The sequence below is a fragment of the Prionailurus viverrinus genome, chromosome A3 (genome assembly GCF_022837055.1).
Source record: "Prionailurus viverrinus isolate Anna chromosome A3, UM_Priviv_1.0, whole genome shotgun sequence".
Lineage (NCBI taxonomy): Eukaryota > Metazoa > Chordata > Mammalia > Carnivora > Felidae > Prionailurus > Prionailurus viverrinus.
Window position 1 is genome coordinate 82,156,086 of NC_062563.1, and position 17,321 is coordinate 82,173,406.

At 34.8% G+C, this 17,321-nt stretch overlaps 1 protein-coding gene across 7 annotated transcripts in view; it reads right to left on the bottom strand.

The window, feature by feature from the left end:
* Positions 1-17,321, bottom strand: part of VPS54 (VPS54 subunit of GARP complex) — an 88,599-nt gene that overhangs the window by 11,138 nt on the left and 60,140 nt on the right. For 6 of the 7 annotated variants that reach the window (XM_047852284.1, XM_047852282.1, XM_047852283.1 and 3 more), the window contains 8 exons: positions 16,966-17,095; positions 15,840-16,021; positions 15,035-15,147; positions 11,462-11,525; positions 8,801-8,906; positions 7,765-7,852; positions 7,098-7,219; positions 6,911-6,991 (listed from right to left, as the gene is read on the bottom strand). In XM_047852284.1, coding sequence (XP_047708240.1) covers positions 6,911-6,991; positions 7,098-7,219; positions 7,765-7,852; positions 8,801-8,906; positions 11,462-11,525; positions 15,035-15,147; positions 15,840-16,021; positions 16,966-17,095 — 886 coding nt within the window. Of the gene's footprint in view, positions 1-6,910; positions 6,992-7,097; positions 7,220-7,764; positions 7,853-8,442; positions 8,544-8,800; positions 8,907-11,461; positions 11,526-15,034; positions 15,148-15,839; positions 16,022-16,965; positions 17,096-17,321 lie in introns of those variants that run through there. The other variant, XR_007150824.1, reaches the window with a different exon arrangement.

Consider the following 17,321-nt stretch of genomic DNA (forward strand, 5'->3'; position numbering starts at 1 on the left):
ACCATATTCTTTATTCTCAACCCTTAAAATTTGATTCTTGCCACCACCCAAACCACCTTCTTCCACTATTAACAATCTTCTGAAATTTCTTTCTGCCAAAATCACTAAAGACATCCAAACTTCCAAATTTAGTAACTTTTCTACTTCTGCTTCCTCACTACTCTGCAGTATTCACATACCTTCACGCTTGAAACACAGTCCTTGTGTGACACAATGTTTTCCTGGTTCCTTCCTCCCCTCCTGGAGGAAAAAGATGTCTCCTATCTCCTAAGTGCAAAGCTTCTTCCGTGTTAAGCCCCCTCATTTTCCCTTCTTTCTCTCCTATCAATCTCATTCAATCTAACAGCTTCTAATTTATCTCTAATCCAGAACCACTTTATTAAGTCACACATTTCCTAAATGTTCCATACCATAACTGAGTTTACTATAAGCTTTCCCAAACCTGCCTCTTTCCTGTTTCAATTACTGTTGCTGTTATTACAATCCTCCTGCTCACACAGCCTGGAAATCTCCAACTCAGTTTTTATTCCTCCTTCTCCTTGGTTCCTTATATTGAATTGGTGACTAAGTGCCATCAAATGTACTTTCAGAGTATTTTGCACATTAATACTCTAGGTCAGAGTTTCTCAACCTCTACACTACTAACATTTTGGCTACATCATTCACTGTTGCGAGGGCTGTCCTGTGTATTATAGGATGTTCAGTACCAGTATCAGCCCACTCCCCAAACTCTGACAACCAAAAATATCCCAACACTTCTGAATATCCTCTGGGAACAAAACTGTCTCAGTTGAGAAACATTGCCCTAGGTGAGGTCTTCAATACTTATCTGAAAAAATATACTAGCATTTTAATGAGTCCAATTATAAGGTCAACAAACATTAAATAAAGCTGCTTGGTACACAGTAACTTCTGGATAAGTATTTTCTTAGATGTGTATGTATATGTACATATATGTATGTATATATGTACATATGTATGTATATGAGTATATGGACCTACATATGAGAATACGTACACTGGAATGAATGTGTCAGATACTACAATAGTTGGAGTGTACAAAGATGAATCAGAGACAGGGAGCTTTGGGGAGCTGCCTAACAGCTGGTTGGTGTTCCAGAAAGTGGACATTGCATGCTACAGGAACACGGATGAAGGACATTTAGGCAATAGTGGAGGTGGCTTCCTGAGCAGCACACCTGGGCTGCTGAGTCTTCAAATGATAACAATTACGTGAAACTATTCCAAACAGAAGACATTTCATATCACCTCAAATCCATTCTACATACTATCTGATAAGTCCTTCTGAAGTGCAATTCTAATCAGGTGATTTGTTAGTTTAAAAACCTTGGGGTTCTACTTCTGTTTAAAATTTAGAAAGCTGTAAGACAATGTTCTACTACCCTACCCACAAGAAAAACCATAATAATTTACAAAATCATAACTTTTCTTCAACCCATCAGAGAACAAAGGTCCCTAGAACCACGGGAACGAATTCCAAAGAGTCACAAGCCCTTCTGAGGAGATGGGACACACGAAATGTCTCATCATGGCAGAGCATAGGAAGAAGAGGTGACTACCACAGAAGGAAAAAAGAAAGAAAACAACTAACATTTTAACAAAATCCCAAAGGCCAAATATGAACTAGTACATGTTTACAATAAATGAGAACTCTAGCTACAAGGAGAGTGTGCACTCATTCACAGGCTCTTCTCTATGGGTCTCCGGAAGGTACTCAGAAGCAACACTGAGATCAGAGCAGAAGACCACAGAGTCACTCTCAGTAGCAGCACAGACAAGCAGGAGGCGAATGGCTGCCACTAGAGAAAAGGAACCAATGCCGACGAATTCCCTGCACCCTCCTCTTATACCAAGCAAAAGCCTTAAGTCACTGAGAAAGGGCACCAAATTCTTTCATACCCAGGGCCACTGTGTGAGGAACAGAAACAGAAAATACCTTTAAGCCTAGGATCATAAACCAAATTGGTTACCACTGGAGGAGGGGTGGGGCCACTGAGAAGGCTTCACATCCCAGGACTTACATTACCTGATTCCAAGACTTCTAGTAATGCTACAGTAGTTAAGACAGTGTGGTATTGGTGTAAGATGGACTTACAGATCAAAGGAACAGATTAGACAGTTCAAAAAAAGACCCACACAAAAATAGCCAATTGATTTTCAACAAAGATGCCAATGGAGAAAGGATAGCCTTCAACAAAAGGTGCTGGAACTATCCAGAAAAATGAACACTGACTCATACTTTGCACTACATACAAAAATCAACTAGAAATGGATCACAGATATAAGAAAACACTGGAAATTATCTGTGTAACTTGGGTTATACAAAAACTTCTTAGGATAGGACACAAGCATGAAGAATAAAAGAAAGAAATGATAAACTGGAATTCATGAGAATTTAAAACTGCTTTTGTATGACACTGTCAAGAAAATGAAAAGATAAGCGATAGACTGGGAGAAAATACTTAAAAACTCTCCAAAAAATAAACATTAAAAAAGTTAAACAAAACAAAAACAAAAAAACCCATACAGACAATATAAAGTGCGGGTGAAGATGAAGAGCACCCCGAACTCTAATATATCAAAAGTAGGAAGACAAAATGGTACAATCACTTCAGAAAACAATTTGGCAGTTTTGTAAAGATATTATAAAGTTTTGCATTTACGTACAAAAGTTTTGTATTTACACAAAAGAAATAGAATACATGCCCACATAAAGATGTGCACATGAATGTTTATAGCAGCATTATTGTAACAGGCAAAGACTGGAGACAACTCAAAGGTCTATTCACTGATAAATGGATGAAAAAACAAAGTGATGCATCCATACAATTAATACTACTCTATAATAAAAAGGAACAAACTACTAACATATGCTATAAATTTCAAAAGCATTATGTTAAATGAAAGGAGCCTGGGACAACAGCTACATTCTGTATAATTCCATTTATAGGACATTTTGGAAAAAGCAAAACTATACAGATGAACATCAGATCAGTGGTGTCAAGGTTTTGGGATGTGGGAAGAGAACTGACTGCTGGAGACAATGTTTAACAGTGATGCAACTGGTCAATATCTTGATTGTGGTAGTTCTATTATTAAAGTCATCATATACTTAGGGTGAATTTTAGGGGTGCTTGGGTGGCTTAGTTGGTTGAGCGTCTTATTCTTGATTTCAGCTCAGGTCATGACCCCAGGGTAGTGGGAGGGAGCCCTGTATTGGGCTCTGTGCTGAGCATGGAGCCTGCTTAAGATTCTCTCTCTCTCTCTCTCTCTCTCTCTCTCTCTCTCTCTCTCTCTCTCTCTCTCTGTGCCTCTCCCACACACTCTGTGTCTCTCAAATAAAAATTAAAAAAAATTCTTTTTTTTTTTTTTAAGAAAAAGGGTGAATTTTATTGAACGTGTTATATCCCCATAAACCTGACTTAAACTGTTTAGCTTTCCACTGATAGTCAAAACTCTTTACTATCTTCCTAACATATCTCAGTTCACCTAACAATCAGTTCACTCACCCTGATTCATCAGCTAAATAGAATAACTTAACTTTGTTGTTATTAACAACAAAAGCAAAAGCATTAGCATTCAACATTTACTGGAAACTTGCTATAGTCAGACACATGATAAAAGAAAAGCACCCCATGTATATTATCTCATTAATCCTCACTATAACCTTTTGAGGCTCTATTATTTTCCCATTTTAAAGATAGAAACTGAAGTTAAGGAAATTAATAATTTTTCCAAGGTGCTTCAATGGCAAATATGTGACAAACATTAAATTTGAACTTAGGTCTACCTGACTCCAAAACCCTGACACTAAACTTCCTCCTTATGATTCTTACCTACATGCTGTTACCTCAGAGTATCTCTTTACCTCAACTTCATTTGCCCTAACCATGCCTATCTTTACGAGCAAAACTTACATGCATGCCACATCCCTAAAGCTTTCCCAGATCTCCCTCCTCAGCTGGCAACCATCTCTTCCAAAGCATTAAAAGCTTCAATAGCACAAAGTCGATTCCTTACTTGTGGCACTTTACATATTCTATTTCCTGTTAAAATTATCAATATACTTTTCCTATTGGATATTTTACTATTTGAGGGACAATGCTGAAGACTTCCTAACCCTTATGTATCCTGGTTACTTAACACAATTTAACTTCCTGAATGAATGAATAAGTGAAGGCTGGGACATTAGTTTAGTCAGTAGTACAATTACATATTAATGATTCATTCTACCCAAGCAATGGTACCACTACTTATTAGCTTCTTAGAAAGAGCCTATATTACTGTGTTATCCTTCTTTCTCCAAATAAAATTTTCAGATAAGAAAATAAAAAGCTAAAATTAAGAGGCTAACCCAACTCAAACATTGTCTGGTATTTCAATATGAATTAAAAACAGAGCTAAACTCCTGGGCAACACATGAAGCAAATACAGCAGGGAAGGACAGAGAGACATGTTAGTACAGAGAGAATGTAATAGGTCAAGGTAATGGGAGAAGTAGTTAGTAGGAAAGATAGTAGTGAAAATACTAAGTTGCAAAAGTCTAGGCACATTCTTAACATTAAAAATAATGGGGAGCAGGATATTTAAACTTTATAAAAGACGTAGGAAACATAGTAGCTAAATGTACTGTGTAGACTATGTAGAGAAGCCTCTGTTCAAACAAGTTATTGAAAAAAGACATTTTGAGACAACTGATAAATTTTAGATAAGAATAAATATTAGATGATATTAAGGAATTATTGCTAATTTTGTTAGGTATGATATGGTAGCATGAATATTTAACAAAGGGTCCTTTGGTTTTAGAAATACATACTATGTAGGGATGAAGTATCATAATGCCTCACATTTATTTTAGCAAAAAAAGCAAGATATGACTATTAAATATAGGTGATAAATATTTGCAAAGCTCATTAAATAATTATTTTTTATCAAAAAATTAAAAATTAAAAAATGAATAAAACTAATTGCCACAGGAAAATGTCTAGCCACAGTCCCAGTTCTTGGTAAAAACAAACAAAACAAAAAAACAAACAAAACTCTGTATGACCAAAATGATAGAATAAAGTCAAGGTTTTAAGAGTACTGGCACTTTTTTGGGTTTGCTTCATTATATTCCACAGCTTATTCCTAATTCCACTATTTAACATTGTTAGGTGTTTGCAGTCCTCTGCCTTGTTAGATGGTAAACTTTTTGCTAAAAATTATTTTTCCTCCAGGTTTTTATTTAAATTCCATTTAGTTAACATACTGCATAATATTAGTTTCAGGTGTAGAATTTAGTGATTCGTCACTTACATACAACACCCAGGGCTCATCACAAGTGCCCTCCTTAATACCCATCACCTATTAACCCATCCCCTGCCCACCTCCTCTCTGGTAACAGATGGTAAACTTCTTGAGAGTAGTCACATTGTTATTTATTCACTTTTGGTAGACAGAAGAATGCCAAGTATCAAAAAGCAAAATTGGTGAAACAGAACTGCTTTTGAATTTAGTTACTACTTGGCAACCATAAAGAAAATCAGAGAATTCCTAAACAATATTTCTTCTCCATACAAAACTAGAAACTAATTTAACAGGTAGAACATAATACAGGTATGTTTGCACATGACTATAAATTCTTTAAGCTTCTTAAAAGCATAAAACATCTAGGTTATCTATCAGCCACCTCAGACATTCTCAAAGTGCAGTCTGGGGATGCCTGGGTGTCAGATACTCTTTCTAGGAAACTGTGGACTAAAATGCATTTTCATAATAACACTAAAATGTTACTAACTTTTTCACTCTCATTCTCTCATGATTGCAGAGTAGGGATTTTTAGAGGAGTTGTAACAATGTCATCATTCTGATGGCCAATGGAATGCGTGTTTGTGTATTCTTGTGTTTTAAATTTTTCTTAGTTTTAACGTCTAATATGGTACTTACTGATTGGTACAATTTGCAAAAATAAAAGCTGTTTGAGGTCGTTATTTTTAAGAGTGTAAAGAGGTGTCTTACAACCAAAGCATGTGAGAACTATTAAACAAATGCAATCTTATTTTCCAAGCACTCTTTCCCCACTGTCACCTTCAAAGGTGCGAGTACGTCTGTATCTGTGAATGGATGCCATTTTATCTTGCACTTTTATGATTTTCATGTGCCTGCTGCTCCTGCCATCTCAGAATCCTGAAGAATGCAAATAGCAGAAAAGCATACCAAAGTGCCTCGTTTGATGATTACCCTAAACATACTCTTGGGAAAAACATATAAACTAAATAAACCTTCAAAATTTCAAGTTATGAAATTTCTGCTTTGTCGCTAGACAGGTGTTAAGGAACTTAGGAAAAGAAAACAGTGAAGGATAGAGCAAAACTGACTAGGGCTGATTAAGTAACATTTTTCTGGAAATACTCTCCAGTGTAATAAAGGATTCATTGGAAACCAATACTTCTTTTAATGATCTATTAGGAATGGGAAGCAAACAAGAAACGGATATTGAAATTGATTATCTATGAGGGAAATAATACAGCACCTCAGACTTTGCCATTTCAGTCTGGAAAATAAAGAATATACCTTCCCACAAATAACGTATTTACTTTTTTCTCTATTTTGAACTTTGTTCTCCCAATTCTATCTCTGGAAGGCTTTCAGACTAAAATCTAGTTTGAAGAAGCTACATATTTGTCAATGTAGCTAACATAAAATCACTTCTGTAGAGAGTTTCTATCATTCTTAAAATAATCTCCCTCCTGTCCCCTCCCAACCCCCTAGGAGATGACTATCCACTATTGGGCAATCTGAACAATTTACTGAGTTTTTCTAAACCCTGAGGAATTTGATTGGCTAGACAACTGTGAAAAGGCACAATGCCTTTAAACATTGCCTAATAGTTTCCATAAATCATTACCTTGGATAACAGCTTGTCAAATAAGCTATCCATTATCGCTACAAGCTTAGCTGATATTTCAGCGATGTGGTCATGGTAGTCCTGTAATGAGACAGAATATTAAAGTCCCTGGAACACATCTAAAAAATATTTACCAATTAAGGTATTAAATTTACGAAACTTCAGTAGAAAATACAAGGAAAAGTACCTTAGTGATATGATCAAAATGCCTAAGCATGCTATACTGCTTAGGCTGTAGTCGAGCTTCAAAATGAGCCCGGATCACAGGAATGTAGTGCACAATTAACTGCAAACAACGTGAAGATAGAGCTGAAGATCCAGGCAGTGGATACATCACGGAGAAACAAAAAAGAGAAATAGTTTAATTATATATCAAAATAAATTTTAAAATGTCAATTTCATACAGACCCCAGTTTATTTCATAAATGAAGAACACAGTGGCAGAAAGCAACATTATTTCACTTAAATAATTTGGTACTGAATAATGTAGTAAACATGCTGCTTTTCCCAATGACCTCAAGTTGTTAGTATTACTGACATGAGGAAGCTAATGGGACAACGGATTCTCTTATGACATTCAGATATCTTTCACCGCAAAGCACCTCATACACATTACATCTTAACATTTTCTATAGTGGTGCAACTTCCAAATAACTTATACTCATTAGAGTGGAAATTCCTCATAACATTTCCCCAGAAGCCAATTTTTCAATCATGGTAATACATCGAACAGTGAAATAACCTTAGAGTCTTTAAATTAGAGTCATAAAAACATCAGGTGTACTAAAAACACAATGAGTATAGCAACATCATCGTAAAATCTCAACATGTGAATTAAAAACAAGAATCCATACCCAAATTTTTTGTAGTTATTGTTTTTAATCCAACAACTTGCAGTGCACCAGCTCCAAGAACTAACTGGCAACTTCTTGAATTGAAGTACTAACAAAGGAAGGAGAAAGAAAAAGCCCAACAATTTATCAAAAACTGTTCTGTATATGCTGGCAATGTGTTTATTTACAGTTCTAAAACTACATTCCTCTTTCCTCTCATTCAAGGACCAAATGAATTTTCTAGTAAGAGCAACTAGGATCTATTTATGTAATGACAAAAAAGAGGCGAGGGGTGTTCCTAAATGATAATATTTATTGTCCGGTAGGAAAAAAGTAAAATTCTAAAAATAAATTGTTCAGAAATTCTTTAGTCTGCATTCATAAAACTAGCTCAGTTTCACTGAAACTAACATAACACTATATGTTAATTATACTTCAATTAAAAAAAAAAAACTAGCTCAGTTGCTGCATTCTTATCGGAGGGTCCTATTTTCAAAAGGGTAACAAAATCTTTCTGGACTAAAATATGACAACTCAATTTGGGGGAAGAATTAACTGATTAGACATTTGAAAAGAAGCCTTTTCTTTATGCTAGCAGTTAAAAAAATCTGTTAAAATGAAATGGCTGAATAAGATTATCACCACATTTTCATTTTACATCAATGGTTCTGAAAGAATGATTTAAGAAAAATCTCTAACCTTAGTGAGATGAATTTTGTAAAGTTCAGTGAATTCCTTCCATGCACATTTGAAACCAGTCCAGGTTTTTTGACCTAAGTGGCCTCAGTCATGTTCAGCACCTAACGAACAAATCATCTCCTGTCTCCAATGTCATTAACAACTCTATGGGTATAATGAGGAATCACTAAATGCGAAGTGAGAAGGAAGTAGGTGGCCTTCTTCCAGTAACATGTTGTGATTCAACCACAATCAAATGTACAAAATTAATGTCTTAAAGAAAACTTAACCTTGAAATGTCTCAGAATTTGAAGATTAGTCATACTCTAATGAATTACTTCTTCCAACTATTTTTCCATCACAGTGAAATCATACACACCTTCAATAAATCTGACAGACGAGTAAGCATGTCAGTAGTAACAGATGGGATATTATCCACACACTGGCAATATTCAAGGATAATTCTTATCAACAGCAATACAGTTCTATAAGAAAAGAAAGATGACCCAACACGCAGTCAAAACAAGAGAGTTAAAATGATTCAGCACATAAAAATCAATACTGATCTTGGTAACTGAAATTATGTGTTTTACATATAAGCGCTGCAGAGAGGGATTGAGGTGAGGCAAGAGAGATTTCTAGGGTGCAAAATTAAGGAGGAACTCATTTTCAGGGTCACACAATTGCAGGGCCAGCACTTGCATGACACTGAGAATGAGTACTTCCTTAAGTTTTGTGCTTTGGCACATCACTCTCTTATGTCACATTCCTATCAAGTCTCTTCAATAAGGCAGATATCCATTCCTTGGCCAATTCAGAAACACTGACAAAAGCCCTACCCAGGATTTCTGAATAATCATAATAATAGTAGGTACTCAATCCTAAGTGCTGAATTAATGACAGGCACCTAATCATGACTTTCTTAGTGAGATGAAAGAGAAACTGTGGCTTCTAAGAACAATGGTATCTCCTAAGAAGTTTATCGGTAAGTCGCAAAAGGTTTTCCAAAGATGAGAAAGTTACCAGCTCATTAGCTGGGCATGTCATAGATTAAAGAGAGACACTACCAGGAGCTTAAATAAGATTGAGGTTAAGGTAAATAGAGCCATTCATTATAGGACATCTAAGTTCAATGAGAGGCTTAGAAATGAGTGATCCATATAAAATAATGTTTTATGAAAGTCTGAAGGATACCAGGAAGTAGTGATTCAAGAAGGAGTCTAGCCTTTATAACAGCTTAATTATTCTCCATATTATTCTCCATGCATATTTCCAGTATCTGCTTTACTGGGCAGGGGTTCACTATTTATCTTTTGTAGTCTTCTCTCAGAAGATAAAATATTTTCCCTTTAGCCAGGGAGTTCAATTTTGGGGAGCGGTCTCTTTGCCTAAAGAGCCAGAAAGCCAGAGGTGACCACTGCCATCAAGCAAGAATAACAAGATAATGGGTAATTAAGGAGAGAAATCATAATTAGATTGAAGGGATAAGATTATAAGGTTGAAAAAATCTTTGCCCTACTAGAAGCAGAAAAGAACTCCAGAGGAGGAAAAAAAGGGAAGCTTTCATTCACGAAGGGTATAGTGTCAGATTTCTGGATAATACAGACTGAGAAAATGCATCAATTCAATACATACTTTTTGATTATTTATTGGGTACAAAGTAAAATATAAATGGTAAGACATCACCATCTTTAAGGAACTCAAAACTAACCAGGGAGATATATACATAAATAATTTTAATATACTGAGAAAAGTGCTATTTTAGAGGCACATGGAGTCTCAAGGAAAAGATCAATCATTCCTCCTGGAGGGGGTGTGTATTTCAGAAAAGATTTATACAGTGATAAGAAACAAAAGGGAAAAAGAATCTTGGTCTTGATCTTGGGAGCTAGACCTTGACTCTAATCCTGACTCCATTTGGGTCATTTTATATCAACCACTTAAACTTCTGAGGATCAATTCTCTTAACTGCAGAAAGGGAACAATAATCCCTTAAGTGTTTATTTCACAATGTGGTTGTAGAGATTAAAAAGATTGTTGCTAGGAAAATACTTAAATTATGAAGTGCTATTAAAGAATATTAAGATATTATTTTAACTACCCATTTAAAAAATGGCATGTAGTACTAGACAGACAAAACTGGAATTTATATTTTCCTTAGTTAACTGGAATTTGAAATACTGTCATTGGTTAAAAAAGACCTAATGACAAATGATAACAGAAATAAGTGATAACAACTATCAACTTATTAGGTGCTAGAACTATGCCAAATGCCTTATATGAGTTATATGTTTAATTCTGTAATAGTTCTTAGTACTATTTTCACGTTTTGATTTACAGATAAGAGAACTGAGGCACACAGAGTAACCTGCCCAATGTCACAAAGAGTTAAGAGACATCTGGGATTCAAACCTAAACAATGTGACTCCAAAGCCTGCACAACTTCAATTATATGCTATAACACTAACAAAGCTTCAGAAAAAGAAGACAGAAAGAGCCTGAAATATTAATAACACCATAAAGCCAGTATTCCACCCTTGGGTTGTATACCTCCACATTTCTTATTATACGAAAAAATTTATCAACCCATTTCTTGTAAAGCCAGCAGTGTAGTCCCTAATTTAAGATATAGAATACTACAAAATATAGAAAATGGAGAGGAATCCATAAAATATCCTTTAAATTATTTTTAAAATTTAAAATTGTTACTCTATGGGGCACGTGGGTGGCTCAGGTGGTTGAGCATCTAACTCTTCATTTTGGCTCAGGTCATGATCTCACAGTTTCTAGATTCAAGCCTCACGTGAGGCTCTGTGCTGAGAGCACAGAGCCTGCTTGGGATTCTCTGTCTCTCCCCCTCTCTGTCCCTCCCCGACTTGCAAACATTCTCTGTCTCAAAATAAGTAAATGAAAAAAAACATGTTAAAAAATTAATAAATAAAATTATTAATCTAAAATTTCCAATTCACATCAAGGGGGAACTAGAAGACCTATGTTTTAAATAACTGACTCAACTAATAAAGAAAAATGTGTCACTCACCCAACGACAGCATATTGTTGTCCCTCTACAATGAGAACTTCAGCTGGTTTTCTTTCTTCCGTAACTAGAGAGTAAAGCATATAACAAAGAGAGACATAGGAACAAGACTAAACAAATTATTAAAGTAAAAATTTAAACTAGGAAAAAAATGAAGAAGACAGTTCCAATTTAGGGCTGGTAGGGCTGGAAACTATCTTATATTCAAAAACAAATGTCTACTTCTTAGGAAGCAATTTGGCACGGAATAAAGTATATTGGGTTTGGAATCAGAGAAATATGGATTTGAGTTCCAGTACTGCCAATCACGGGATGCAAGAACTTGTGCCAATTAGTTAACTTCTTTCAGTGTCAACGTCTGTATCCATTAAACATGGATAACGGAAACTATCAGTATTTTTGTTAACAACAGAGATCATGACTACAAAATGCCGATCCTAGGTCTGCCCTCTGGTAGATGATAAGTGAGTAAAAAAAAAAATAATATATTATTTGGAAAGGCAGAACTAGAATTTCAACTGGTTGTCTATATTATAATTCTTAGATTATAAACTAATTCCTATACTCAATAGAGAGATATAATTTTCAAGACTTCAGTCCAGAAATTATTTTCAGCATGTGGTATTTCTTACCGTTATAAAACAAAACTCAGCATGTTGAAGTGAAAAGTAGAGTAGACTGGATTATTGTTCTTAATCAGCCAAATTATTTAGATTATCATGGGCCCATTATTATGCTTCCCCAAGCCTCAAGTCCCTTTGACTTGACATTAAATATCTACTTCCTCATTTCCTTCAAGGAAAGAAATTCAGTGTGACACAATTTCAAATTTCTAATCTGTATACCAGATTAAATTAACCTTAGGCAAGTTGCCTAATTTCTTTGCGCCTCACTTTCCATATTTGTTAACTGGGAATACTAACAGTATCTAGTTCACGGGCCTATGAATAAGAACGCAATGTGCTGAGAACAAACTGTCTAGCCTTAGGCAAGCATTCAATTAATATTAATTGCTATCCATTAACTTTCATTTCCCCAATGCCTAGACAAGTAGCTAGTAACTCATTAATGAATGGTGGTCAATGAATGAATAATAACCAAGGATCCTTAACTTGGTAAGAACAAGTAAAATGGTGATGGACTTCTAATAGCATGTACTTTCTTACTCAGAGGAAAAAATAAAAGTCTGGGACAGAAATAGAGTTATAAAAGAAACCTCTTATCGTTAGTATCCTCCAAAGAGAAAGTGAAAATAAACAGTTCACTTTGGGGGTAAAAAAAAAGACACATGGTTAATTCAATCACTCTATATCTATCATTTTAGTTCAAAAATTGTTATGCTTGCATGAGAATGGATTGTAAAACTTTGAGCTGTTCAGGACAAAAACCGTCATTGTCATCTAGCACAGCAACTCACAAAGTGGTAAGTCATCAAATATAGCTTGAAAGAATAAATGAGAGATAAATCTTATAATTTTAAATCATGATTTAGAATAATTGGTGTTTTTCTTTCAATCTTTGCTACCTGAATACTTTTGCTTTGCTAATATCTTAAAATCAATTAAGATTATGACCGCCACCCAACACTGTTACCTACTAAAAAATGGTCACTAGGCAACAGAAATCTAGTTAATTCATTCAATTCTTCTCTCTGCTCTATATGAACTACTCTATTTTACACCTGTCCTTAACCCCTCCTCTCCTGTCACAGTGTGAGAAGAGATAGCCTTTCTCAACTCTGGATTTAATTCCAGAGGCCCTGCCTTACAATCACTCTGTGCCACTCTTCCACTCTTATCTTTAACATTCTTTCTCTTTCTGTTAAGCACAAAAATATAATTCAGCTTCTCCTACCTTAAAACTCTTCTCTCTCAACTCCCTGAGTGGATTAAAATAATAATCTAATTATTCTCCTAGGTTTCTAGTGCTACTTCATCATGCACTTGCCCTTCACAAACAAACCTGTCGAAAAAGGAGGCTACATTTGTTTACAGGTCCTCACCTTTCAAATTACTTAGCACTGAACTACAGTCTGATTCTGTCACTCTACTGAATTACTAAAATTGCAAATGACCTCCTCCATGTCAAACTAGTGGTCACTATCTGTATTTTACTCAGTCTTTCTCTTGTAGTGCAGTCACATTTGGTGCAAATGTGAAATACACAATTTAAAAATATTTCTATGTAAAAATATTAAAATTTCATGAAACGCATAAAATTTGAAAATGCATCTGCCTCCTCCATTTAAAATATTCAACAATTGGGGGGTGCCTGAGTGGCTCAGTCAGTTAAGCGTCTGACTTCAGCTCAGGTCATGATCTCGCAGTCTGTGGGTTCGAGCCGTCCCTTATCAGGCTCTGTGCTGACAGCTCAGAGCCTGGAGCCCGCTTTGGATTCTGTGTCTCCCTCTCTCTCTGCCCCTCCCCTGCTCGTGCTGTCTCTCCCTCTCTCAAAAATAAACAAACATTAAAAATATTCAACAACTGGGGAGCCTGGACGGCTCAGTCAGTAGAGCATGTAATCTTCATCTCAGGGTAGTAAATTCAAGCCCCATGTTGCGTATGAAATCTACTTAAAATTTTTTTTTTAATTAGAAAAAAAATATTTGATAGTCTCACAATTTTAAATATGGTGTTATAGGATAAGTTGTACTTAAGTTTACCTACATTATTATCACAGGACAGCTCTACTTTAACTGGCATACAAAAGTATCTTCCAGCTATTGTATTTCTTTTAGATGAAACCCAACAGGCATTTGATACCAATGAAAATTCTCTTCTTGAAACTCTAATTTTTTTACTTCTATGTTCTTCTGGATTTCTTCCTACTTCTCTAGCCTTTCCTTCTGAGTTTCCTGCATAGTTTTCTTTTTCTACAGTTTTTTACATTTTGGTTTTCTCTATCATATCACTACTGCATTAATTGTGATTGCTAATCCATTTTTTTTATTAGACTCAGCCCTTTTATTTTTATTTTTTAAGTAGGCTTCAGGCCCAGCACAGAGCCTAATGTGGGGCTTTAACTCACAACAATAAGATTAAGACGTGAGCTGAGATCAAGAATCAGATGCTTAACAGACTGAGCCACCCAGGTGCCCCTAGACTTAGCCCTTTGAAAGTAGAATTATAACTGTTATCTCGGTCTCAATATCTAACACAGAGTAGAAGCTTATTAGTATTCAGTGAATGAATACGTGTCTTTAAACAACACAGTACAGTGGTTAAGAACATAGCTATGAAATTATTATAAGGCAGGTTTCAAATCTCAGCTCATCATTTGTACAGAATTCTTTAACCCCTGGAAGCCTTATGCCTCCTTGCTGTTAAACAAGGTAAAAATAGCATCTTCATCAAAGGTTGTTATGGGGATATACTAGAATAATACATGTAAAAGCACCTGGCCCAGGGTCTGGCATATGGTTAGCAATCAATAAATATCTGAAATTATTATTACAAATTATCATACATAACTTTTCCAGTCAATTGAGGCAGTGTCAATTAAAGAAATGTTAAGCATTCCTATAAAATGAATAAACAGTATAAAACTGGAAGACAGCATGTGAAAGAATACACATACCCCCTGACTTTTTTTCAGGTAAAGCAATCTTTCCATCTGATATAGAATCAACAAGATCCTGAAATTCTGCAGGAACATCAGCTTGCTTCCAGCGCTCATTGTCTAAGAGGAGGCTATTCAAAGGGGGAGAAAAAAGGAAGATAAACTTTAACAATATTTCAACAAGGCACTTGGTTGACTCAGTCGAATGAGCATCCGACTCTTGATTTTAGCTCAGGTCATGATCTCACGTTTTGTGAGATTGAGCCCTGTGTCAGGCTCTGTGCTGATATTTCAACACGATCTTCTTTGGTTAAAAAGAAAAGAGTTGAGTGTGTATGTAAGACTTTTGTTCTCATATCTTTTAGTAATAATAAAGACACTATATGTATCTTAGTTAAATTCAAGTAGATCTCATGTAAACAAGGCATTGACTTTTAAACAGTAATGGCCACTAGCTGTTGTTAGTACTAAGATTTTTAAAATAAATGTATACCTTAATAAACTGAAATCATTCATAATGAGTACTTTCAGAAAATATTTCTTTTTATATCTCTTAGCCTATCCAAGAAGAGTAATGAAACATAATTAACTTCACCACTGAGTGGGGAAAGAAAAGCCAATCTATTGAGGATCTTTGTGACAAGTAAATAAACATTCTAATTCCACTTTGGAAAGCTGAGAAATGGGATTTTAATTCCACAGTCTGCCTTTAGTGGAAAATAGGTTTTTTAGGGGTTTTGGTTAACCAATCAATTAAATATAATCATGTTTTGTAAAGGAAAGGGAAAAAAACTGAAAAGCAGAATGAACATGGTAATGATACCTCAGCTTAGTTTTTCTCTCTTCATGAAACCTGTTTACAAATTTATTAGCTTGGCTCTGAAGTGCTCCAAGTAATGACATGCTTTTTCTTCCACAGATGTGTTCAGTATCTAAAATGAATGTTTCCATTAATCTAGAAAGTGTTATGAATTCCGTGGAATTTAGCTTCTCAAGAAAACCATCCTAAATTTTAAAGATAACACAAAAATCATGACAGAGAATTAGGAATAACATCAAATATGAACAAGCTATAAAACAAACTTAGTTTGATATGTTACTATTAATTATTTTAATAATATATTATATATTAATTCATGAATATTATCTTAACATTTTTAATGAAATTTCTCAATACCTCAGTCCCAGAAATTGAACATTAAAAGCTTAAAATGTCCAAATTTTACTCTGATTCCTTTATAATACAGTAGCTCAAATAAATTCAGGTCATACTATAAAATTTTCACAATATTGGAATTCAACTAATTTTATTAACATATTGGCCAGTTATACACACATATATGGTGTGTGTGGGTGTATATATATATATACATACATGTAAAATAGCATATTAACGTCAAATTAATTAAGGTATCATATTTCAAAATTAAGTCTTTTAATAATTTTTTTCAAAGAATAACAGATTTTCCTATTTATTTCATTTGGATTATTTTACATTTCAACATCTCCCTAATAGGCCATACCAGTACCATTAACTTTATTAAGTATTTAAAATATAATATGATGGGGCACCTAGGTGGCTCAGTTAACCATCCGACTCTTGATTTTTGGTTCAGATCATGATCTCACAGTCATGAGATCGAGTCCCACTGTCAGGCTCTGCACTGGGTATGGAACCTGCTTAAGATTCTCTCTCCCTCTCCCTCCGTCCCTCCCCTGCTCATGCTTGTGCTCACTCACTCTCTCTCAAAAAAAAAAAAAAAATATATATATACATACGTATATATGTATATGTATGTGTGTGTGTGTATGTGTGTGTGTGTGTATATATATATAAATACATAATATGCATTATGGGGAACATAGGGACACAAGCAAGGATATGATTCTAGATCTTCAAAATAATTATACTATATATAAAATATCTAAAGCTTTATCAAACAATTAACCTTTGCTCTTGACATGAGAAACTTGACGGCTCGATCATGGCATATATCTGAGGCACTATACAATAACTCCTGGATATTATTTGCCAGTTTTTCTAGCTCTAAATCAGTTAATTTCATGTCTTCATTGACCCTGAAAATGATAAAAAAGAGATCAAGTCAGGGGAAATTGTGAGTACACTGTCTCCACAGGTAGCATATCAATAAAAAACAAAAAGCTATAAAATTTGCATTTGAGGAAGAATTCTGTAACGTATCAAATGCTTTTTTTGTGTGTGGTGAATCATTACTTAAATAAGCTTGGATAATACAATATTTTGTATTTTACCCTAATCTTATATAGAAATAATTTTCTCTCT